The 25,777-nt window shown below is 43.2% G+C and overlaps 1 protein-coding gene across 5 annotated transcripts in view; it reads left to right on the top strand.

Annotated features, from left to right (window-relative positions):
- Positions 1 to 25,777, top strand: part of TBC1D4 (TBC1 domain family member 4) — a 168,703-nt gene that overhangs the window by 93,788 nt on the left and 49,138 nt on the right. For all 5 annotated transcript variants that reach the window (XM_044285766.1, XM_044285765.1, XM_044285768.1 and 2 more), the window contains exons 4-8: positions 11,303 to 11,392; positions 15,170 to 15,274; positions 16,368 to 16,500; positions 18,750 to 18,841; positions 19,996 to 20,106. In XM_044285766.1, the coding sequence (XP_044141701.1) occupies positions 11,303 to 11,392; positions 15,170 to 15,274; positions 16,368 to 16,500; positions 18,750 to 18,841; positions 19,996 to 20,106 (531 nt within the window). The remainder of the gene's footprint in view (positions 1 to 11,302; positions 11,393 to 15,169; positions 15,275 to 16,367; positions 16,501 to 18,749; positions 18,842 to 19,995; positions 20,107 to 25,777) is intronic.

Genomic DNA, 25,777 nt, shown 5'->3' with positions numbered 1-25,777 from the left:
CCAGTCCGAGCATTCTCATTTTATATACTAACCTTTTATGTGGTACAGTGTCAAATGCTTTGATATACGACATCCAATGATTCGCCGCTGTCAAGTCTAGAACTAATCTCCTCATAGAAACTGATAAAATTATTTTGACATGACCGATTCCTCACGAAGCCATGATGATATTTCCTTAATTTCATTGAGGTACTCCAAGATAGCATCTTTTAGAAAACCTTCAAACCGTTTACCCATGGGATGCTATGGGAAAATTGCCAACCCCTTTAAAGGGAACCTGAACCTGCTCACCATAATGAGGGCAGCATAAAGTAGTGACAGAAATGCTGATTTCAGCGGTGTATCACACATCAGTTAAAGGATAACTGTCACATTTAGACCCTAATTTCAATTTTCATATATGTAGTTACTAATAACATGATATTCCAGAATCGGTTACTATTAGGGTCCATTCACACGTCCGTGTGTGTGGATCCGCAAAACACGGACATCGGCGATGTGCGTTCTGCATTTTGCGGACCGCACATCGCCGACACTTAATAGAAAATGCCTATTCTTGATAGGACATGTTCTATATTTTTCGGGATCGGAATTGCGGACCCGGAAGTGTGGATTCGCAATTCCGGATCTGGGCAGCACATCTTGCTGCCCCTAGAAATGAATGGGTCCGCAATTCTGATCCGCAAAATGTGGAACGTAATTGCGGACGTGTGAATGGACCCTTAGACTAACTTACCCCATATTTATAAGATTCAGCCCTTAGCAACCAGTCTGCATAAAACTGCAATTTCACTATTCAGTTAAGATGGCCGCCACTGCCCTCACCCTGAGGCTAATCCCGCCTGCCCTCACTAGCCAGTAACAATAGCCCCCCAAAAGTGTCAGTAACCAAAGCCCTCCCCCCTAAAGGGTTAATCTCCTGCAGCACAAAGGGGTCCTTTTACCACATGTTACTTTCATTTATACACTGAGCAGACGGCAGATCTCCCTTCCCTGCTCTGCGCTGCTTCGACTCTGCATTGTCCCGCTGCTGAGTGAGGGAGCGTCTGCCGAGCGCAGGGACAGGGAGAAGTGCACACAGCCCAGGCACTGTTATCAGCTGCTGGGGAGGACCTGGCTCTAATCATTTACTTACAGTCCCTGGCTGTCAGTAATATGACCTTGCACGCAGCCTGCTTCTGCGTCCTCCGTCCTTCAACAGATAGACGGACCATGCCTAGCAACCTTATTTTAAGCACAGGTAAAAGTAGGCAGTACAGGGAACAAAACTATGGAATTAAGAGGTAATTGAATACACAGTGAAAAGTTGAAATGGGGCCATAAGGAGATATTAATCACCACAATCCAATACTCCACAAAAAATAAAAATACGACAGTTATCCTTTAACCGCCTTCGGACTGCCTAACGCAGGATTGCGTTCCGGAGGCGGACGGTTTGTTCCTCTTCGACGCGCCAGCCGAGATTTTCGGTGAACGCGTGCACACAGGAGCGCACGTTCAGAGGAAACAGCAGGTAAACGAGTGCATCTACAGCCTGCCAGCGGCGATCGTTTGCAGGCAGGCTGTAGATGCGATTATTTATTTATTTATTTTTTTAACCCTTGAAAGGTATATCCGATGCTGTTTTGTTAACAGCGTCTGATATACCTTCTATCTGGTCCTCTGGTGGTCCCTTTTGCTTGAATCGACCACCAGAGGACACAGGTAGCTCTGTAAGTAGCACCAAACACCACTACACTACACCCCCCACCCCCCTGTCACTTATTAACCCCTTATTAACCCATATAGACTCCCTGATCACCCCCCTGTAAGGCTCCATTCAGACGTCCGTATGTGTTTTGCGGATCCTCAGATCCGCAAAACACGGACACCGCGGATCTGCAAAACACGGACACCGGCAATGTGTTTTCCGCATTTTGCGGATCCACACATTGCCAGAACTATATAGAAAATGCCTTTTCTTGTCTGCAATTGCAGACAAGAATAGGACATGTTCTATAGGCTCTACAAAAAACGCAGTGTTCGCCCGATGAGGCCTGATCTTGTGCACACACTTGCGTTCAGTCCGCCCCACCGCAGTGACAGACATTATTTTTTTCTGATCACTGCAAAAACACAGTAAAATCGCTGCGGCGCTATAAAAAGATCACTTTTGAGGGGCATGGCGAGTTCATAGAAGATTTTTTTTTTTGGCACAAGTTAGCGGAAATTGATTTTCTTTTTTTTTTTCTTACGAAGTCTCATATTCCACTAACTTGTGACAAAAAATTAAATCTCACATGAACTCACCATACCCTCACGGAATCGAAATGCGTAACATTTTTTAGACATTTATATTCCAGACTTCTTCTCACGCTTTGGGGCCCCTAAAATGCCAGGGCAGTTTAAATCCCCCACAAGTGACCCCATTTTGGAAAGAAGACACCCCAAGGTATTCCGTGAGGGGCATGGCGAGTTCCTAGAATATCTTTTATTTTGGGCACAAATTAGGAGAAAATGATTATTTTATTAATTTTTTTCTCTTACAAAATCATTTTCCGCTAACTTGTGCCCAAAAAAAAAAATATTCTAGGAACTCGCCATGCCCCTCACGGAATACCTCGGGGTGTCTTCTTTCCAAAATGGGGTCACTTGTGGGGTATTTATACTGCCCTGGCATTTTAGGGGCCCTAAAGCGTGAGAAGAAGTCTGGAATCCAATTGCCTAAAAATGCCCTCCCAAAAGGTACTCATTGGAATTTGGGACCCTTTGCGCATCTTGGCTGCAAAAAAGTGTCACACGTGGTATTGCTGTACTCAGGAGAAGTAGGGAAATGTGTTTTGGGGTGTATTTTTACATATAACCAAACTTTGTGTGAGAAATATCTCTGTCAAATGACAACTTTGTATAAAAAAAATTGGGAAAGTTGTCTTTTAGAGAGATATTTCTCTCACCCAGCATGGGTATATGTAAAAAGACACCCCAAAACACATTACCCTACTTCTTCTGAGTACGGCGATACCACATGTGTGACACTTTTTTGCAGCCAAGATGTGCAAAGGGGCCCAATTTCCAATGAGTACTTTCAGGATTTCACAGGGCATTTTTACGAATTTGGATTCCAAACTACTTCTCACGCTTTAGGGCCCCTAAAATGCCAGGGCAGTATAAATACCCCACATGTGACCCCATTTTAGAAAGAAGACACCCCAAGGTATTCCATGAGGGGTATGGTTAGTTCATGTAAAAAAAATTTTTTTGTCACAAGTTAGTGGAATATGAGACTTTGTAAAAAAAAATAAAAAAAATTCCACTAACTTGTGACAAAAATTAAAAACTTCCATGAACTCACTATGCCCATCAGCGAATACCTTAGGGTGTCTACTTTCCAAAATGGGGTCATTTGTGGGGTGTTTCTACTGTCTGGGCATTGTAGAACCTCAGGAAACATGACAGGTGCTCAGAAAGTCAGAGCTGCTTCAAAATGCGGAAATTCACATTTTTGCACCATAGTTTGTATATAACTTTTTCCCAAACCAATAAATATACACTTATTGCATTTTTTTTTATCAAAGACATGTAGAACAATAAATTTAGAGAAAAATTAATATAGAAATGTAGTTTTAATTGAAAAATTTTACAACCGAAAGTGAAAAATGCTTTTTTTTTGCAAAGATTTCGGTCAATTTCGATTAATATAAAAAAAGTAAAAATGTCAGCAGCAATGAAATACCACCAAATGAAAGCTCTATTAGTGAGAAGAAAAGGAGGTAAAATTCATTTGGGTGGTAAGTTGCATGACCGAGGAATAAACCGTGAAAGTAGTGTAGTGCAGAATTGTAAAAAGTGGTCTGGTCATTAAAGGGCTTCTGTCAGCCCACTAAACCCTTTTTTTTTCCCCGTTAATATTAATCCCTACACTGCAATCCCTGTACATATGCTAAATATTCATTTTCGTTCAGTAGATATTGTTAAAAATCAAGTTTTATAATATGTAAATTACCTTGCTACCAGCAAGTAGGGCGGCTACTTGCTGGTAGCAGCCGCATCCTCCTCTCATCATGACGCCCCCTCCGCCGTTTGATTGACAGGGCCAGGGAACGGGTTTGTTCTCTGCTGGCCCTGTTCTAATTCAAAATATCGCGCCTGCGCCGTACCTTTCTTTAATCGGTGCAGGCGCACTGAGAGGCGGCCTCTCTCCCGGCCGCTCCATCCTCAATGCGCCTGCGCCGGGTGTGGATGTGACGTCATCGGCGCAGGCGCACTGAGAGGCGGCTGCTCTGTCGGCCGCTCCATCCTCAATGCGCCTGCGCCGATGACGTCACATCTACACCCGGCGCAGGCGCATTGAGGATGGAGCGGCCGGGAGAGAGGTCGCCTCTCAGTGCGCCTGCACCGATTAAAGAAAGGTACGGCGCAGGCGCGATATTTTGAATTCGAGCAGGGCCAGCAGAGAACGAACCCGTTCCCTGGCCCTGTCAATCAAACGGCGGAGGGGGCGTCATGATGAGAGGAGGTTGCGGCTGCTAAGTTTTATAATATGTAAATTACCTTGCTACCAGCAAGTAGGGCAGCTACTTGCTGGTAGCAAGGTAATTTACATATTATAAAACTTGATTTTTAACAATATCTACTGAACGAAAATGAATATTTAGCATATGTACAGGGAGCTTGCAGTGTAGGGATTAATATTAACGGAAAAAAAAAAAGGGTTTAGTGGGCTGACAGAAGCCCTTTAACCACCTCCCGACCGCTATACGCACATATGCGTCCGGGAGGTGGTTGATTCATTCCTCCTGGACGCATATACGCGTCCTCTCGCGAGACGCGAGATTTCCTGTGAACGCGCGCACACAGGCGCGCGCGCTCACAGGAACGGAAGGTAAGCGAGTGGATCTCCAGCCTGCCAGCGGCGATCGCTCGCTGGCAGGCTGGAGATCCGAATTTTTTAACCCCTAACAGGTATATTAGACGCTGTTTTCATAACAGCGTCTAATATACCTCCTACCTGGTCCTCTGGTGGTCCCTTTTGTTAGGATCGACCACCAGAGGACTCAGGTAGGTCAGTACAGTCGCACCAAACACCACACTACACTACACCCCCCCCCCCCCCGTCACTTATTAACCCCTTATAAACCCTGATCACCATGATCACCCCATATAAACTCCCTGATCACCCCCCTGTCATTGATCACCGCCCTGTCATTGATCACCCCCCTGTCAGGCTCCGTTCAGACGTCCGTATGATTTTTACGGATCCACGGATACATGGATCGGATCCGCAAAAAGCATACGGACGTCTGAATGGAGCCTTACAGGGGGGTGATCAATGACAGGCGGGTGATCACCCATATACACTCCCTGATCACCCCCTGTCATTGATCACCGCCCTGTCACTGATCACCCCCCCTGTAAGGCTCCATTCAGACGTCCGCATGATTTTTACGGATCCATGGATACATGGATCGGATCCGCAAAAAGCATACGGACGTCTGAATGGAGCCTTACAGGGGGGTGATCAATGACAGGCGGGTGATCACCCATATACACTCCCTGATCACCCCCCTGTCATTGATCACCCCCCTGTCATTGATCACCCCCCCCTGGTAAGGCTCCATTCAGACATTTTTTTTGGCACGTTAGCGGAAATTTTTTGTTTGTTTTTGTTTTTTCTTACAAAGTCTCATATTCTACTAACTTGTGTCAAAAAATAAAATCTCACATGGACGCACCATACCCCTCACGGAATCCAAATGCGTAAACATTTTTAGACATTTATATTCCAGACTTCTTCTCACGCTTTAGGGCCCCTAAAAAGCCAGGGCAGTATAAATACCCCACATGTGACCCCATTTCGGAAAGAAGACACCCCAAGGTATTCCGTGAGGGGCATATTGAGTCCATGAAAGATTGAAATTTTTGTCCTAAGTTAGCGGAAAGTGAGACTTTGTGAGAAAAAAACCAAAAAAAATCAATATCCGCTAACTTATGCAAAAAAAATAAAAAATTCTAGGAACTCGCCATGCCCCTCATTGAATACCTTGGGGTGTCTTCTTTCCAAAGTGGGGTCACATGTGGGGTATTTATACTGCCCTGGCTTTTTAGGGGCCCGAAAGTGTGAGAAGAAGTCTGGGATCCAAATGTCTAAAAATGCCCTCCTAAAAGGAATTTGGGCCCCTTTGCGCATCTAGGCTGCAAAAAAGTGTCACACATGTGGTATCGCCGTACTCAGGAGAAGTTGGGGAATGTGTTTTGGGGTGTCATTTTACATATACCCATGCTGGGTGAGAAAAATATCTTGGTCAAATGCCAACTTTGTATAAAAAAATGGGAAAAGTTGTCTTTGCCAAGATATTTCTCTCACCCTGCATGGGTATATGTAAAATGACCCCCCAAAACACATTGCCCAACTTCTCCTGAGTACGGCGATACCACATGTGTGACACTTTTTTGCAGCCAAGGTGGGCAAAGGGGCACATATTCCAAAGTGCACCTTTCGGATTTCGCAGGCCATTTTTTACACATTTTGATTGCAAGGTACTTCTTACACATTTGGGTCCCTAAATTGCCAGGGCAGTATAACTACGCCACAAGTGACCCCATTTTGGAAAGAAGACACCCCAAGGTATTCCGTGAGGGGCACGGCGAGTTCCTAGAATTTTTTATTTTTTGTCACAAGTTAGCGGAAAATGATGATTTTTCTTTTTTTTTCTTTTTTCCTTACAAAGTCTCATATTCCACTACTTGCGACAAAAAATAAAAAATTCTAGGAACTCGCCATGCCCCTCACGGAATACCTTGGGGTGTCTTCTTTCCAAAATGGGGTCACTTGTGGCGTAGTTATACTGCCCTGGCAATTTAGGGGCCCAAATGTGTGAGAAGAACTTTGCAATCAAAATGTGTAAAAAAATGCCCTGCAAAATCCGAAAGGTGCACTTTGGAATATGTGCCCCTTTGCCCACCTTGGCAGCAAAAAAGTGTGACACATCTGGTATCGCCGTACTCAGGAGAAGTTGGGCAATGTGTTTTGGGGTGTCATTTTACATATACCCATGCTGGGTGAGAAAAATATCTTGGTCAAATGCCAACTTTGTATAAAAAAATGGGAAAAGTTGTCTTTGCCAAGATATTTCTCTCACCCTGCATGGGTATATGTAAAATGACCCCCCAAAACACATTGCCCAACTTCTCCTGAGTACGGCGATACCACATGTGTGACACTTTTTTGCAGCCAAGGTGGGCAAAGGGGCACATATTCCAAAGTGCACCTTTCGGATTTCGCAGGCCATTTTTTACACATTTTGATTGCAAGGTACTTCTTACACATTTGGGTCCCTAAATTGCCAGGGCAGTATAACTACGCCACAAGTGACCCCATTTTGGAAAGAAGACACCCCAAGGTATTCCGTGAGGGGCACGGCGAGTTCCTAGAATTTTTTATTTTTTGTCACAAGTTAGCGGAAAATGATGATTTTTCTTTTTTTTTTCTTTTTTCCTTACAAAGTCTCATATTCCACTAACTTGCGACAAAAAATAAAAAATTCTAGGAACTCGCCATGCCCCTCACGGAATACCTTGGGGTGTCTTCTTTCCAAAATGGGGTCACTTGTGGCGTAGTTATACTGCCCTGGCAATTTAGGGGCCCAAATGTGTGAGAAGAACTTTGCAATCAAAATGTGTAAAAAAATGCCCTGCAAAATCCGAAAGGTGCACTTTGGAATATGTGCCCCTTTGCCCACCTTGGCAGCAAAAAAGTGTGACACATCTGGTATCGCCGTACTCAGGAGAAGTTGGGCAATGTGTTTTGGGGTGTCATTTTACATATACCCATGCTGGGTGAGAAAAATATCTTGGTCAAATGCCAACTTTGTGTAAAAAAAATGGGAAAAGTTGTCTTTTGCCAAGATATTTCTCTCACCCAGCATGGGTATATGTAAAATGACACCCCAAAACACATTTCCCAACTTCTCCTGAGTACGGCGATACCAGATGTGTGACACTTTTTTGATGCCAAGGTGGGCAAAGGGGCACATATTCCAAAGTGCACCTTTCGGATTTTGCAGGGCATTTTTTACACATTTTGATTCCAAAGTTCTTCTCACACATTTGGGTCCCTAAATTGCCAGGGCAGTATAACTACGCCACAAGTGACCCCATTTTGGAAAGAAGACACCCCAAGGTATTCCGTGAGGGGCACGGCGAGTTCCTAGAATTTTTTATTTTTTGTCACAAGTTAGCGGAAATGATGATTTTTCTTTTTTTTTCTTTTTTCCTTACAAAGTCTCATATTCCACTAACTTGCGACAAAAAAAAAAAATTCTAGGAACTCGCCATGCCCCTCACGGAATACCTTGGGGTGTCTTCTTTCCAAAATGGGGTCACTTGTGGCGTAGTTATACTGCCCTGGCAATTTAGGGGCCCAAATGTGTGAGAAGTACCTTGCAATCAAAATGTGTAAAAAATGGCCTGCAAAATCTGAAAGGTGCACTTTGGAATATGCGCCCCTTTGCCCACCTTGGCAGCAAAAAAGTGTGACACATGTGGTATCGCCGTACTCAGGAGAAGTTGGGGAATGTGTTTTGGGGTGTCATTTTACATATACCCATGCTGGATGAGAGAAATATCTTGGCAAAAGACAACATTTCCCATTTTTTTATACAAAGTTGGCATTTGACCAAGATATTTTTCTCACCCAGCATGGGTATATGTAAAATGACACCCCAAAACACATTCCCCAACTTCTCCTGAGTACGGCGATACCAGATGTGTCACACTTTTTTGCTGCCAAGGTGGGCAAAGGGGCACATATTCCAAAGTGCACCTTTTGGATTTCACCGGTCATTTTTTACACATTTTGATTGCAAAGTTCTTCTCACACATTTGGGCCCCTAAATTGCCAGGGCAGTATAACTACCCCACAAGTGACCCCATTTTGGAAAGAAGACACCCCAAGGTATTCTGTGAGGGGCATGGTGAGTTCCTAGAATTTTTTATTTTTTGTCGCAAGTTAGTGGAATATGAGACTTTGTAAGAAAAAATAAAAAAAATAAAATCATCATCATTTTCCGCTAACTTGTGACAAAAAATAAAAAGTTCTATGAACTCACTATGCCCATCAGCGAATACCTTAGGGTGTCTACTTTCCGAAATGGGGTCATTTGTGGGGTTTTCTACTGTCTGGGCATTGTAGAACCTCAGGAATCATGACAGGTGCTCAGAAAGTCAGAGCTGTTTCAGAAAGCGGACATGTAGAACAATAAATTTGGCGAAAAATTTATATATGGATGTCGTTTTTTTTGCAAAATTTTACAGCTGAAAGTGAAAAATGACATTTTTTTGCAAAAAAATCGTTACATTTTGATTAATAACAAAAAAAGTAAAAATGCCAGCAGCAATGAAATACCACCAAATGAAAGCTCTATTAGTGAGAAGAAAAGGAGGTAAAATTAATTTGTATGGTAAGTTGCATGACCGAGCGATAAACGGTGAAAGTAGTGTAGTGCCGAAGTGTAAAAAGTGCTCTGGTCATGAAGGGGGTTTCACCTAGCGGGGCTGAAGTGGTTAAGGGGGTTTAAGCTAGGGGAGCTGAGGTGGTTAAAGGTAAGTGGTTGCCGAGAACCAGCATCATAATAATTGCAGCACAGGCCTTGTGGTAAAACAAACCTACCTGAGAATAGTCATGGTTATTCATAATCTCCTGCACTCTCGCCCATATGCTGATGATTGGCAGTTCTCTCCAAGAGAGAAAGGGAGAAAACTTGGTAGAAGACTGTCAGTCATCAGCAGGTGGGCGGGAGAGCAGGAATAACCAGGACTCTTCTCAGGTGTCCGGGACTCTTTTCCAGGCCCAGTCTGCAATGATTGTGATGTTGGTTCTCGGCAACCACTTAGTTTTAACTTCTAAATGACAGACCGCTGAAATCAACTTACCTGTCTCTAATTTATGCTGCCGTTAGTATGGGCAACATAAAGGTGATGACAGGTTCCCTTTAAGATGAGGGTTGTCAGTGCCTTTGACTGCAATAATGATGTAGCGTGGAAGAGAAATGAATGGGACTAAAGGAGCACTTACAGTCGGTGGAGGAAAGAGCTGCATTTACATGTATGGGGATGAGCCATGGCTACTGCTATCACTTGTCCTCATACAGAGCCATTGTTTCTGGGCAGCAGATCCCTGTTCACACAGCACAATCTGCTCTCAGAAATGATGATTTCATGTGCTGCAGGTAATCATCACATTTATATGGGAACATTTTTGGAAACAAGCCGATTAATTGTGTGGTATAAATCCACCTTAAAGGGAATCTGTCATATCCGAAACACCCTCCAAACTAGAGTAAGTGGTGTATAGTGTAAGCTGTGCTCCCACAAACGAGCAGTAAGATGCATTGAGAGGACTCCTCCTTGAGTCCTCTCCATTATGTGGGTGGGGCTCTGGAGTCCTCGCAATGCATTTTACTTCTGGTACGTCACGTGGGAGCACAGAGTCAGAATGCAAGTGAATTTGAGGATAAAAATTACATTATAGGACTCGGCATCACACTATTCACTGCCTACTCTAGTTGGGGGGTGTTTCAGAGCTAATAGATTCCCTTTAAGGGTTTTGGCCAAATATGTCTGCTGTCAAATAGAGCACTGGTATCTGCATGGAATCATTGACAGACGGGCGGTTCTGGTATACTGATTGCTACACAGTGGGGGAGATTTAGAAATCAAGATGTGACAGAATCCTAGTCAACTTGTGCCAAAATACTGGTGGGCATGCCTGGCAAAATGAGTCCGCATCTGTTCCGCAATTTTGCAGAACGGATGCGGACCCATTCATTTTCAATGGGGCCGTAATGTGCTGTGCGGATCCACACTTCCGCATCCGTGCTTCCATATCCGCAGAGGCTCAGCTCTCTCTGCAAGTGACTTGCCCTCTGCACTTTAATTGACAGGGCCAGGCACGATGACCTTTTCACTGCCTGGCCCTGTCAATGCAGGCACATATGAACAGGATATGGGACCAGCACAGATGCACATGCAGCAGGTCAGCCATTTTCATAGACACAAGTCTGCTGACTGATGTAGTGGCCGTGCCCAGTTACTGCTGCTGAATTCCCAGTCACTTCAATGGGAGCTGAGCCACAGTAACTGGCCACAGTGACTACACTTTGACGCACACTCAATAAATTGAATTCTTATTTATATGATTTGTAAATTATGTTAAGACAAAACAAGAGCATATGAACGTGTTCCACTCTGCTACATCTGCCTATTACTTACAACTATCTGAATGTTAATCCTTTTATTACTGTGATTTGTAACGTTTGTTTTACAGGTTGGCAGGTTTGAAATTAACCTCATAAGTCCCGATACCAAGTCTGTAGTGCTGGAAAAGAACTTTAAAGATATTTCCTCGTGTACTCAGGTAAGTGACTGTCCACTAGTTGTGTCTGTTGTTGCTCCGCTGGAGTGAATAGGGTTGAGCTGCAATACCGCACACAACCTGTGGACAGGCGCAGTGCTGTTTTTGTAAAAAAGCAGCAAAGTGGTTTTTTTTGTCATGTATAATCAGACGGGAATAAGAAGGCAGTTCCTATTCTAATGTTTGGTTTGGAGGATGTACAGGACGTGCACTCTATGCCCAGTGTGTTAACCCTTTAATGGGGTTGTCCTACCAATAGCTTAAAACGGTGATGGCTAACCTTGGCACTCCAGCTGTGGTGAAACTATGACTCCCAGCATGCTCCATTTATTTCTATAGAATTCTGAGAGCAGCCAAGCAAGGGGGGCATCTTGGGAGTTGTAGTTTTACCACAGCTGGAGTGCCAAGGTTAGCCATCACTGGAATAACAAACAATGTTATACTCACCCCTTTGTCCAGTATCAGTCTCTGCGGTGCTCCTCCTGCTGCTGCCTGTTTACAGACTGCAGCGGTGACCTGCTTGTATATGACACGTTACCGCTGCAGCCAGTTACTGTCCTCGTCGATCTAACGCTGAGGACAGGGATTGGCTGCAGCAGTGATGTACACCTGCATGTCATTACGCACATTGTCACTGTGTACATGACTGCTGCAGCCAATTTTTGTCCTCAGTGTTAGACCGCTGAAGATAGTGATTGGCTGCAGTGATGACATGCCGTTTGTAAAAAGCAGCGTCAGTAGGGCTGGACCAGCACCACAGAAAACGGTGGCGGAGAAGGGGGTGAGATTTTTACTTATCTCACACAACCCTTTAGTTTCTTGTGTCCTTAAATTTCATCTGTTTGATATAGCTGCAATTCACATGTCACTTGTCAGCAGGTCTGCAGACCCAACTTAAAGTGGTTATCCCATTAAAAGGTGATAAATATCATATTACAGTGCGTCCAACCACTGGGACCCCCATCAATCCCAAGAACATGTCGGGTCACTGCTGTAGGACTGCCGGAGCACTTGTAATCTTATCCTTTAGTGAGATGACAGCATGTCTCTGTCTCGCATGACAAAATTAGCTGAAAATTCAGAGTGAATGTTCGTTTAGGAAGTAGGGGAGCAGGATTAGAGCTGATAAGGAGAGAAAGAGACATTTTTCTCCGATAAGATATTTTACAAAGTTTCTTATATTGGCCTGTACTGGTCTGTGATTTATGCAAAGTTGTGTGCAAGTTTAGTCATTTAAACAAGTGCAAGTATTTGCATCTACCTAAGATCTATTAAAAGCAAACACTTGCACTTGTTTAATGGGGTACATAGTTAAGCTCTGTTCACATCTGCATCATGGCTTCCGGCGCAAACATCACAGTGCCGGCCCGTTGACTTCTAATGGGGTCTGTTAGGCTCCTCTGCGGTCTCCATGCCTCACTACTCTTCCCGTCTGCAATGGAGCATACTACAGATGTGAGCACAGCCTTATATAGAGAAGTCATGGAAGTGTCTTATTCATTCTTACTCCCACAATCCTGTCCTGATTTACACCTTTTGCAAAACAGTTCAGGTGTGGCGGTTTATATGAAGTATCTGAGAGGGATCCTGGAAAGGGAATCCTGAGAATGCCTTGTATAATGCCAAGTCATGGCACTCTAAGGTGAAGGTGACTGGATTACGGCTTTAGCTTCTGTTGAATTAATAGATTATTGTAAGAGGCTTTTGGATGGCTAGCGAACAAATTTCTAGTGAAAAGAAACATGGCCGTAGACAAATGACTTCTTTATGAGAAACCTTATTGCAGTAACAGTTGTTTTAGCACTATTAAAAGGGTTAATGGACAAATCACAATTTAGGCTGAAAATGAAATATCTGGGGTAGGGAAGACATTAATTATGGTTGCCTCTGGCTCCGCACATCCAGACCTGCTTGATGATCACTCAACCAGACTTCACTGTTTATGGGAACGCCAGTAGGTGCCCCAATTAAAAGGGTATGTCCACATTTAAACATGTAAATAAGTAAACGTGTGATTTAATTGCATTTGCTATCTTACATTGATCTTCTGTCATTTTGGACTTTGATGGCATATCGCTAGGATATGTCATCAAAGTCAGATTGGTGGGGTTCCCAACTCTGAGACCCCGACCTATCTCTAAAATGGCCCCCTGAAAATGAGGTGCGCACTCCATTCATTTCTATGGGCGTTCCAAAAAAAGCTTGCTATTTTTGCAAGTCCCATGGAAATGAATACAGAGTGCGCTGCTCAAGCTCATTCACCGCCCTATTCTTTTTCATGGGACTGCTAGAAATAGCTGAGCCAGTGCTTGGCTATGCTCTGAAGTCCCCAAAACCCCCAAAAATTAGTGCAAGGTGGCCGCACATGCACGGCTGCTCTCTGCTTACCTCAAGGGTGACCACATATCCTAGTGATGTGTCACCAATGTTTTAGATGAGACAACTCCTTTAAATAGGTATTCCAGCACAAAAAAGCATTCCCTGGGCCCTAACAGAACTTAGGGCTGTATTACACTGACAGATTTTCTGACCATCACAGATGTTTTGTTGTTGGTCTGATTGGACAGAAATTGGTCAGACAATCTGTTGGGGTAATACAGCCTTTATACTCCCCTCGCCATCCTCCGTTGCTGCCTTCTCGATAGTGCCTGCTTCTCCGCTGCACTTCCCCTCCTTCTCCTGTCTTGCCATGGCAGGAAATTGTTGTGAATGCCGCTGAACCAAATTTTGGCTGCAGCAGTGACCTGTCTTAGCCAGTGATTGCCTGAGCAGCATACCCAACCATTTCTTGCCATGTCAAGGCAGGAGAAGAAAGTGAAGTGCACTGGGGACCCAGGCACCATTGGAACAGAAGCGGCAGGGATTGGCAAACTGAGTGTAAGTTCTGTTTTTTGGGGGGTGTTTTTACACAGCATGTGCAGCCTGGGGTCATCTGAATTATAATATTGCTCCTGGGGATTATTGGAAACCATCAATATATGATTGGCAGGGACCCGACCATACCTCCACCTATCAGTACTGGAACTGAAGCTCCATTTATTGTGTGCAGTGCTGATGCTGGTTACTCCAGCGCTGCTTTCATTCACTTCAATGGGAGCAAGCAGTAAGCAGCTCCGTCCACTACACCGCATAGATGAAGCTGTGGTTTTAGCACCGACTTCCAACCCCAGAGCTACTGCAGAACAGCTGATCGGCAGGGGTGGTGGGTGTCCATCCTCAGCTGAACAGATATTGATGGCCTATCCAGAGTCCAACCATCGATGTAAAAGCATCAGAAAACCCCTTTAAGCTTAATATGTGATGGAGTGATATTGATAACCGTAATACTAGATGTATATTTGAGTACTTGTGTACATATCTCAATCTAGAATCAATAAATGCAAAAGAAGAACTAGTCATTGCACTTGTCAAAGTTCCACAGAATCCAATATCTTTGTTCCAGTCTATGTTAAAACACGTGGTGCGGTGGAAACATACAAGCGTACAGCTGTTTTGCGTGTTTCACACTTCTTGCAACAGAAGACATGTGAAATGACTGTTTCCTCTTTGTACATTACATGTTTCTATCATGCCATCTGCTTAACATGGACATTTGGGTGAGGGCCATGACTGATCCACCACTCCACCATTGCCCTACTAATCCCAGCCTACGAGAGATCTATAGCAGAGTTCCCAGGGTGCCCGTGCCAAGTGATAAATAAACATATTTCGCCAAATGTGCGGTTCAATATGTAATTTACCATGGTACATTCAGTAGTAATATTTTTATTTTTTTCCCAGGGTATTGAACATATTGATCACTTTGGATTTGTGTGCCGTGAGAGTGTGGAGCCTGGTATAAACCAGTATGTTTGCTACGTCTTCCAGTGTGCTACAGATGCCTTGGTAGGTAACAGACATAGGGCTGTTCACATCACGTAGACTAACACTATGCTTTTCTATCCTGCAGAGTCCACCAAAAATGTCTACATTAACAGATGCTTTTCTTTTTTTACTGTGGGATCGTATAGTGATGAATGCCACTGTATAGCACCTGCTGAGGCATCCGTTTAACATATATGTCATGTGTATACGTAAAATGTTGGACAAAAACGTGCTGTGAACCAGGGGCAGATTGGGAACTTTAAAGTAGCCCTGGAAAAAAAATCTAAACGTGGCCCTAGGTTGTAGACGGGTCCAAATTGACAGAAGGTGGAGCAACAGAAGTAGGCGGGGCTAGCAATACCACAGTGCAGAACAAAATACCGCCCCAGCAGAACAAAATATCACACTGCAGCACAAAATACTGCCATCTGCGCCACAGTATTTACTTGTATCACCGTCCTGAGGACAGCGATACAGTTAAATTCAGGACACGGCTGCTGGCCAGTTGCATAGGAGAGCATCAGATTGTTATGAACTTGGCTGGCTGCTATGAAGAGGACTTGGGGGGTCACCCTAGGCATCTGCCCACCATGAGATTTCCGTGGCCAGTCTGCCACTGATGTGAACACACCCTTGGTGCCAGTCTAAGTATACAGAGACCTAAGAACACCCATTATAAAAGTTAGTTATAATGTTTCATATTGTGAATTTCTCACAGCTTAGAAGCTTGAAATTTCGAAGTTTAAGATATTGTAAGAATTGTATATATCCAATCTACCTGGATCAACCCATCAACAAGACATTCCAAGCAAGTGGAAAGTACTGAGTTCAATAAGGATGATGATGAGGGTCCTACGAAGAAGGCTCATTGAGTTGTCGAGGGATCTTGCAGACCTTCACATTGGTGTATTCTGACCTGTTGTTATGTTACTCATCATTTGTGGTGTTCATGTTATGTATATATCCTACAAGGATGGAGGCATTATGGAATAACTCAGAATTTCAGTAGACATATCTCTATTTTAAATTTGACATAGCTGTTTCAGAATATTAAAGGAGGACTGCGAAATCTGTTCTTTAGTAATTTTTTTACACATTACTCTGCTCTTGGCAGGTGGATGAAGTCATGCTCACCTTAAAGCAAGCATTCAGCACCGCTGCCGCTCTCCAAAATGCCAAGACACAGATCAAGCTGTGTGAAGCTTGTCCTATGCATGCTCTGCACAAACTCTGCGAGCGAATTGAAGGTATCAACAGTATGTGTGGAAAGATAGTAGACAAGCTCAAACATTAAGATGCTTCACAGTTCTTACAAGGACTAGCCTTAAAGGGGTATTTCGATAAAGTGACTGAATTTTTTGAAAAACTGCATTAAGGCTGCAAGCTGTTGCCCAACCAGAACCCAAACCTATACATATAACCAGAGCTTCAGTTCACCTTGCAATCCATTTGTCTAGCTCCTGTGTGAGCCTGCAACACATTGACAGTATCATGGCTCCTGAGCTTCCCTCAAAGACTACAATCCCCACAATCCCTAGCTTTCCTGCTGTGAGTGTTGCTGTTAACTGATTGGCTGCCTGTTACACAGTCCGGTCACGCTCCCTACTCAGTAATCAGCAGCACACTGACACGAGAATTGATAGCAACACACTGAGCATGCTCGACCTGGCAAAGGCTCAGAACTACAGGTCGATGCCATGGTAATTTATGAGGAAACACAGTGGAAGAAAACTACTTTTATAACTACTGAACAGTAAATATGTGGAATTTACATTATATTAGGTAATTATTGATGGTGAACTAGTCTAAATCATGAGTTAAATTTATGGTAACCGGAATACCCTTTTAAGGTGGCCATACGCCTTAGGCCTCTTTCACACTTGCGTTCTCCGGATCCGGCGTGTACTCCACTTGCCGGAATTACACGCCGGATCCGGAAAAACGCAAGTGAACTGAAAGCATTTGAAGACGGATCCATCTTCAAAAAGCTAAACGTCGGATCCGGCAATGCGCCCAAACGACGTTTAGCTTAAGGCCGGATCCGGATCAATGCCTTTCAATGGGCATTCATTCCGGATCCGGCCTTGCGGCAAGTGTTCAGGGTTTTTGGCCGCAGCAAAAAGCGCAGCATGCTGCAGTATTTTCTCCGGCCAAAAAACGTTCCGTTCCGGAACTGAAGACATCCTGATGCATCCTGAACTGATTTCTCTCCATTCAGAATGCATTAGGAGAAAACTGATCAGGATTCTTCCGGCATAGAGCCCCGACGACGGAACTCTATGCCGGAAGAACAGAACGCAAGTGTGAAAGAGCCCTTAGCTATCTGTCACACGACTGTTCTTTCCAGCAACCTGAAACCTATGCCCAGTCGTCCAGAAAATCTGCCCTGTGAATAGGAACCTTATCCATATACACCTATATATGTATTTGTTAGATAGTATTATAATTAGTTTGTACTTGTATTCCGTTCATCTTGAAGCAATGTAAGGCTACTTTCACACTAGCGTTCGGGCGGATCCGTTCTGAACGGATCCGCTCATAATAATGCAGACGGAGGCTCCGTTCAGAACGGATCCGTCTGCATTATTTTTAGCATAGAACAGCTAAGTGTGAAAATAGCCTAGTACGGATCCGTCCAGACTTTCAATGTAAAGTCAATGGGGGACGGATCCGCTTGAAGATTGAGCCACATTGTGGCATCTTCAAACGGATCCGTCCCCATTGACTTACATTGAAAGTCTGGACGGATCCGCACGGATCCGCACGCCTCCGCACGGCCAGGCGGACACCCGAACGCTGCAAGCAGCGTTCAGCTGTCCGCCTGTCCGTGCGGAGGCGAGCGGAGCGGAGGCTGAACGCCGCCAGACTGATGCAGTCTGAGCGGATCCGCATCCATTCAGACTGCATCAGGGCTGGACGGCTGCGTTCGGGTCCGCTCGTGAGCTCCTTCAAACGGAGCTCACGAGCGGACCAGCGAACGCTAGTGTGAAAGCAGCCTAAAATAGGCAGTCACAGTCCCACAGCAATAAATGATTGATGGCTCCCCTGGAGTTATCAGATAAGGTAAACCTGCTTATTGAAATGTCTCTTTTTTAGTTTAGCATTTTTTCGCTCATACTGTATATTAGTTCTCATAGAAGTGAAGGCTGCGTTTCTCTTTACAATGATAAATGGACTGAAACCATTTTATTGCATTATTGTGGTTTTCTGGTAGCCGATGTTTTGAGGGGAGCTTTACTTTAATTAGAGGATACGTGGTTATGGTGGACATACAGTAACTCTGGTTGGTCAAGGAGCTGAAGAATTGTCTTAGAAAACCATCTTGTGTGGTCTTACACAGGTTTATCAAGAGGGACTGGAAGACTGGTGGACGATCATCATTTTAGTCAAGTGGAAACTGTATAGGAATGCACCGCAATATACTTATACTATTCCTTTAGTGGGTTTTTATCTTTCAGATGACTTTTCTGAGAGCTGTGTCCTTCTTCTTTTCTAGGGCTGTACCCACCAAGAGCCAAGCTGGTAATACAGCGACAATTGTCTTTGCTTTCTGACAACGAACAAGCGGACATTTTTGAAAAAGTCCAGGTTAACTTTTGTTTTACTTACTCATTTACTATAACCCAGTACAAAGTATGTCAGCAGCAGAAAAAGTATACACTGTAAGGTTTGAAAAGGTAGAAGTAAAAGGCAACAAGAAATATGATAAAAAACAATATGCTGAGACTTTTCCACTGATGGCCAATCCTCTGAATAGGTCATCAGTATCTAATTGGGGGGGGGCGGCAACTCCCAGAACCCCCGCTGATCAGCAGTTTGAGAAGGCAGAGGTGCTCGCAGTAGCACTGTGGCCTTCCTAGGCCAAGTGACATCACGTTCATCATCACATGGCATAGGCACAGCTCAGCCCCATTGAAGTCAATAGGCATAAGTTGTAATACCAATCAAAGCTGCTGTGAAATGGACGGCACTGTGCTTGGTGAGCTGAGAGAAGGCCGTAGCGCTACTACGAGCTCCGGTGCCTTCTCAAACTGCTGATCAACAGGGGTTCTGTGTATAGGACCCTTGTCGATCAGATACTGATGTCCTATCCAGAGGTTGGGTCATCAGTAAAAAAAACAAAAAGTAAAAAAACAAAACAAAAACTCTAAACCTCATTAAAGTTTAGAATTGTTTTTGGCCAAGGCTCATTGCATACATGGCCGATTTGACATGTTATTCACTGTAGGATTAGCCATATGCCTTCATGAAAAACAAAATGCAGAAATAAGTAGTATGCTACTTCCATTGGGCAGAAATGGCAAGGATTAGCCCTATTAAACGCCAGTGAGACTAATCCTCATGCTGATCTGCTGCAGCACTTTCACAAGAAGGCTACAAAGGAAATCCACAGATTTTCACTGTGGAAATGCTTGATTTTATTGCTGATGTGTGGACAGAAACAATGGCCTAAAATCATATGAGGTATCAACAATGATGCATTTCATATCCCTTTTAGCACATGCAATGACTTCCTAGCTCCCTGTGTGATAAATATATACCCAAAAGGTGCAAGGCATATTGGCACGTAACACTGGTGTAGGCAGATCTCCTCAGTGGATCTCCAAAACAGGAGACCGCTCTGGGGTAAGACCCTTTTTTTTTTAACAACCACCTTTACATAGTAGTTAGTTAAATGTAATATTAGTAGTAACGTGGGATACAATAACCTGCTTTACCAGAAATATGTCTTTTCTTGTCAGAAAATGAAAGCCACCAGCGACCAGGAAGAGAACGAGCTTGTCATACTTCACCTAAGACAGCTGTGTGAAAACAAGCAGAAAAGCCACATTCACATTGGAGAAATGCAGACGGTAAATACAGTGTTTGAGAGCTTTACATGCAGAAGCATCTAGTAGACGTATTTGACAATCGGGGCTCTGGAAAAGGGAGCCAACAAGCCCTGTGTGAAATTTGTCTACTGTTTAGTGTCCTACAGTTTATAATATTTCATTCCTTGTTGTAACAAATAAAATGTAACCTTGCACTCAAAAGATTTCCTGCAGATTTTCACCATTTGGAATGAATAGGGTGTATTCCATCCTGTGTTGACGTGGCCTAAAATGTTGCTCTTCATCACGTGACTTATTTGCAATACAGTGGCACTTATCATGTAGAGAAAGTTACTAATGTAATGTGATTGTCCATATTGTCTCCTTTGCCGGCTGGATTCATTTTTCCATCACATTATGCAGTGCTTGTTTCCATGGTTATGACCACTCTCCAATCCAGCAGTGGTGGTCATGCTTGCACACTATAGAAAAAAGTACCAGCCTCTCTGGCGGCTGGGACCATGGAAGCACGCATAGGCTTCTGCTTTTTCCTATAGTGTCCAAGCACGGCCACCACTGCTGGACTGCAGGGTGGTCTGTAACCATGGAAACGAGCAGTGTATAATGTGATGGAAAAATAAATCCAGCCAGCAAAGGAGGCAATATGGACAATCACAATACATTAGTAAGTGGTTTGTAGTAACTTTCTCTACATGATAAATGCTATTAGCTGAAGTGAGACAACCTCTTTAAGATCCAATCAAGAATATGATCACTGCTTACGCATTTCAGGCACAAAGTGGCCCTTCATCATATGCTAAGGGACTCTGTTATTCTCTACTGTTGCCATACACATCTGTGCATTCTGCTGCTACATTGGGTGATTTCATTCTGTATGTACTGATTGGAGCCAGGTTTATTAAAAGGTGCCTGCCTCTTAATAAATGTAGTGAATTTATAACACTTTAACAGATGCCATGAGTAGGTGTAGATTTGTACCACAATTTGCGGAATTTCCTTCTATTTAAGATTTAAATGTGGCCTAATTCTTTTTGCTCTGAAGGCGTTCTTTTTGCACTGTTCAGATTTGGCATACAATGAGAAAATAAACGGGTGTACGTCTCAGAGATGACTAATGTGTTCACTGCCTGTAGAGATGCTAAAAGGAAAATCAATACATGTTATTGGTAAACATTCATTAAGAGCGAAGAAACACCCATAACAGGCAACCTCTTATTTGTGAAATTTCACGATGTTGTATACTGTTGGGAGGACCCTGGGATTGTTTATAGGTCCCTATAGACCAGGTGCCTATGAGGGAGAAGAAAGCACCTTGTTTCTCCCTGCTATACTCATACACTTGTCCCAGAGATGCACATTACAACTGGGACCAGCTATCATAAGAGAAATCCATTAAATAGAATAGTCCCGTAAGATGGAGGATGTATGTATGGTCCCCATATCAGAGAGTCTAAATGCTCATTGTCTATGACTACTCTGATTAAAGAGTTTCCTACTCCTTAGGCCTCCTGCACACGACCATATGGGTTTTTCAGTGTGTTGCGGGCCGTTTGTCACAGATCCGTTGTTCCGTTTTTTGTTTCAGTTGTGTTCCCGTTTCTGTTCCATTTTTCCGTATGACATATACAGTAATTACATAGAAAGAAATTGGGCTGGACATAAAATTTTCAATAGATGGTTCCACAAAAACGTAACGATATGGAAGACATATGGATGCATTTCCGTATGTGTTCCATTTTTTTTGCGGACCCATTGACTTGAATGGAGCCACGGAACGTGATTTGCGGGCAATAATAGGACATGTTCTATCTTTCAATGGAACGGAAATGGAATGCATACGGAGTACATTCCGTTTTTTTTGCGGAACCATTGAAATGAATGGTTCCATATACGGACTGTATAAGGAGCGCAAAAAACGGCCCGTAAACGGGAAAAAAAAAAACGGTCGTGTGCAGGAGGCCTTAGTGTGTACGCTCGATGCGTTTCTCCTAAAGAGGGGATAATTGCTGCATGGATCTCTCCCCTCCGTTCAGCGATCAGGCAATTATTGGAAACAAATGGTTGGTTCCCAATACTTGCCTGTGAATAGAATTTTGAATAATGGCTGCTGTTGACGAGACAGATTATGTTCAGATGGTTTGTATGGAGACAGTTTCCCTCAGATGCATCCTTGAAATGTAGTGCAAAAATTTTGCCTATGGCTTCACAGCTCGGCTGATATCACACTTAATTAAATCTGAGATCAGGACATGATCCGTGAGGAAGAAGGGTCAGGCCTGTCTCCTGCTTTTTTGAATAGTTTAAGAAACATTTAATGATTTAAACATATTCATTACGAGATCACGTCAGATTAGTTTCTTGGTTTTGCCTCTAGCATCTTGTATATTTGTGGCCATGTCTGAGAAGAATGTTTTCTAGCATTTTTCTAAGTATCAAATGTGTTCAGCAGATTTGCATCATTTGTGGGCCGCATACATGTAGTAAGTTCATTAGGGCCCAGTGACCTGACTAAGGGTATGGCAGATTTTTCGTAACTACCCCATTCCTCAAATGACGCTTGCAGGAAACCATGCATTTGCTGCTGATTTAACCTCCTTAAATTAATAGAAATGTGATATTTAAATTACAATTGGTTTCAGCTATCCACAATAATTGTCAGGCCTCTCACAACGTGTGAGTATGCTCATGCACACGACCATATGTTTGGTTCATATCGGATCTGCATTTTTGTGGATCGGATGCAGACCCATTCATTTCAATGTGGCCGCAAAAGATGCGGACAGCCCAACGTGTGTTGTCCACATCCGCACGGGGACCCAATGGGTGAGAATGCAGCCCGATGCCTTGCAGAGGCATTGGCACCTTCCTTCTACGGAAGCCTAGGAGATCCAGCCCCAGGCTGGGTCTCCTAGGCACCCTGTTAGTGTATTGCTCAGTGTCATACACTACCAGGCGATGCATTACAATCCAGATGTATTGTAATTCACTGCAGAGTGGATCAGACCCCCAAAAGTGGAAGCCCCAGAGTGGGACAGAAATAAAGTAAAAAAATAAATAAAAAAAAAGTGTTTATAATATTAAAATAATAAAGTTTTAATAAAAAAAAAAAAAAAAAAAAACATCCTTTCCCCTGATTTTATCATAAAAAAATAGAAATAGAAAAAATGAATATTAAATGGTTGCATTAGAAAGTACAACTTGTCCTGGAAAAAACAAGCCCTCATACGACTATGTGAACGGAAAAATAAAAAAGTTCTCTGGGAAGGCAGGGAGCGATGAAAAAAAATGCAAAAACTGAAAATCGTTACATCAGGAAAGGGTTAAATAAACGACATAAGTGAAAATCCAATTGGCATTTTGTTGCATGGTGAATCTCTCTCCAGTCACACAAGGGTTAAATGAACTGGAAACGTCTATCACATTGCAGCATTTGGTATGGCCGCATCTATCGGTCCCCTTTTGTTCCAACCGCATAGATGAAGGTGCAGCCTTAGTTAAAAATGAGCTAGGAGATAAAATCGGATGTAGCGAGGATGCACGACCCATCTATAGCCCATAGATACACTTTAGAAAATTCAGGATCTTGATGTAAGGTAGGTAAATATTAATGCTAAAGGCGGCACATGGATGAATTTTCAGCACTGTAGGTGGTGGAAGTAAATGAAGCAGAACGGTCCAGCATTCTTCTAGATGAGCTTGACGCTGCAGACATTTGGGTTGATATATTTATAAGTACTAGTAGATCCTTTTAATCGTGAGCAGTGGCTGACTCGAATTAGCTCTTAAAATGACATTGCCTGCAGTTTCTTTACAAAACATGTCAGTGTTCACACTACTGGAACTATTATCTGCTGTTAGAGTTAAAGGGGTTGTGGCATTTGTCATGTAGAGAAGGTTAATACAAGGCACTTACTAATGTGTTGTGATTGTCCATATTGCCCCCTTTGCTGGCTGGATTCATTTATTATACACTTCTCGTGGTCACTTCATATTTTAGTTGTATCCTAACCCCTGGGTACAAGCGGTGTATAATGTGATGGAAAAATGATTCCAGCCAGCATAGGAGGCAGTATGGACAATCACAATACATTAGTAAGTGCCTGGTATTAACTTTCTCTACATGATAAATGCTGAATGCCATTTGCTGAAGTGAGAGAACCCCTTTAACTCTAACAGCAGATAATAGCTCCAATAGTGCAAACAATGACATTTTTTTGCTGAAGTGAGACGAGCCCTTTAAATCCAAAAGGTCAATGGGGCACATTTATTATAGTGTTTATCTATTTTTTTTAGGGTACTTTCACATTTGCTGCAGAGGATTCTGGCAGACGGTTCCATCGCTGGCACTGCCTGCCGGATCTATCAAACCGTATGTACGCTGATGGCATTTGTGAGACGGGTCAGGATCCTGATCCGTATGGCAAATGCATTGAAATGCCGGATCCGTCTCTGTTGTGTCATCTGGAAAAACGGATCTGGCATTTATTTATTTATTTAGCGGTCTGAGCATGCGCAGACCGCAATTCCAGATCCGTTTTGCCGGAACACTCGGGGCAGGATCCGGCATTAATGCATTTCAATGGGAAAAATTGCCGGATCCAGCATGCCGGCAAGTATTCCCGGAATTTTGGACAGAGATAAAACGGTATTATCTCTGTCCTGAAAAGTCAAAAAGACTGAACCAAAGACATCCTCATGCATCCTGAACGGATTACTCTCCATTCAGAATGCATTAGGATTAAACTGATCAGTTCTTTTCCAGTATTGAGCCCCTAGGATGGAACTTCGCTATTGAGCCCCTAAAGGGTACTTTCACACGCAAGTGTGAAGGTACCCTTAGGCGCATTTACTACTGAAAGTCTGCCTGTTTTCTGGCATTTGGTCCTCGTTTGACAGTTTTGAAGTAGAAGAATAATTTTTGGCCTTTTTTCAATCTATTTATGTACAGGTGAAACTCGAAAAATTAGTGCAAAAGTCCATTTATTTCAGTAATGCAACTTAAAAGGAATTGCATTAATGCAGCTTAAAATTAGAATTTTGTGAAAAGGTTCAATATTCTAGGCTCAGAGTGTCACACTCTAGTCAGCTAATTAATCCATAGCCCCTGAGCAAAGGGTACCTGAGATTGTGATTTTGGGGTTTTTATAAGCTACAAGTCATAATCATCCAAATTATAACAAATTAAGGCTTGGAATATCTCGCTTTGTATGTAATGAGTCTATCTCATATATTAGTTTTACCTTTTAAGTTGCATTACTGAAATAAATGGACTTTGCACAATATTCAAATTTTTCGAGTTTCACCTGTAGATGAGCCTTTTTTTTACAACTGAAATGTGCACAAAAACAGTCACTCCAGGGCTGGCTTATTTTTATTTTGTCAGTTTTGAGTGGTGAAGTGCAACAATTTTTGCGTTAAAAGTTGTACTTTCAGGTAGACGTCACAGGACATTTGCGCCATGCGCAAACTAATTAAACTAGTCTAACTGAAATTGAACGATCAGAGACCTGACTAATACAAAGACCTCTCTCCTCATTTGCCAGCATTCACAACTGCTGTGCGACTTTTAATAAATAGCCTGCAAAATACTAACTGGTGAGTCCACTACTCCAGTCTAATTGCAGAAGAGTTTGATAAATGTGCCCCAAAGGAATGTTCTACGTGTTTTGTGAATGCTGGCAAAGTATATCTG

The sequence above is a fragment of the Bufo gargarizans genome, chromosome 3 (genome assembly GCF_014858855.1).
Source record: "Bufo gargarizans isolate SCDJY-AF-19 chromosome 3, ASM1485885v1, whole genome shotgun sequence".
Taxonomy (NCBI): Eukaryota; Metazoa; Chordata; class Amphibia; order Anura; family Bufonidae; genus Bufo; species Bufo gargarizans.
This window is presented reverse-complemented; position numbering and strand designations above follow the sequence as displayed.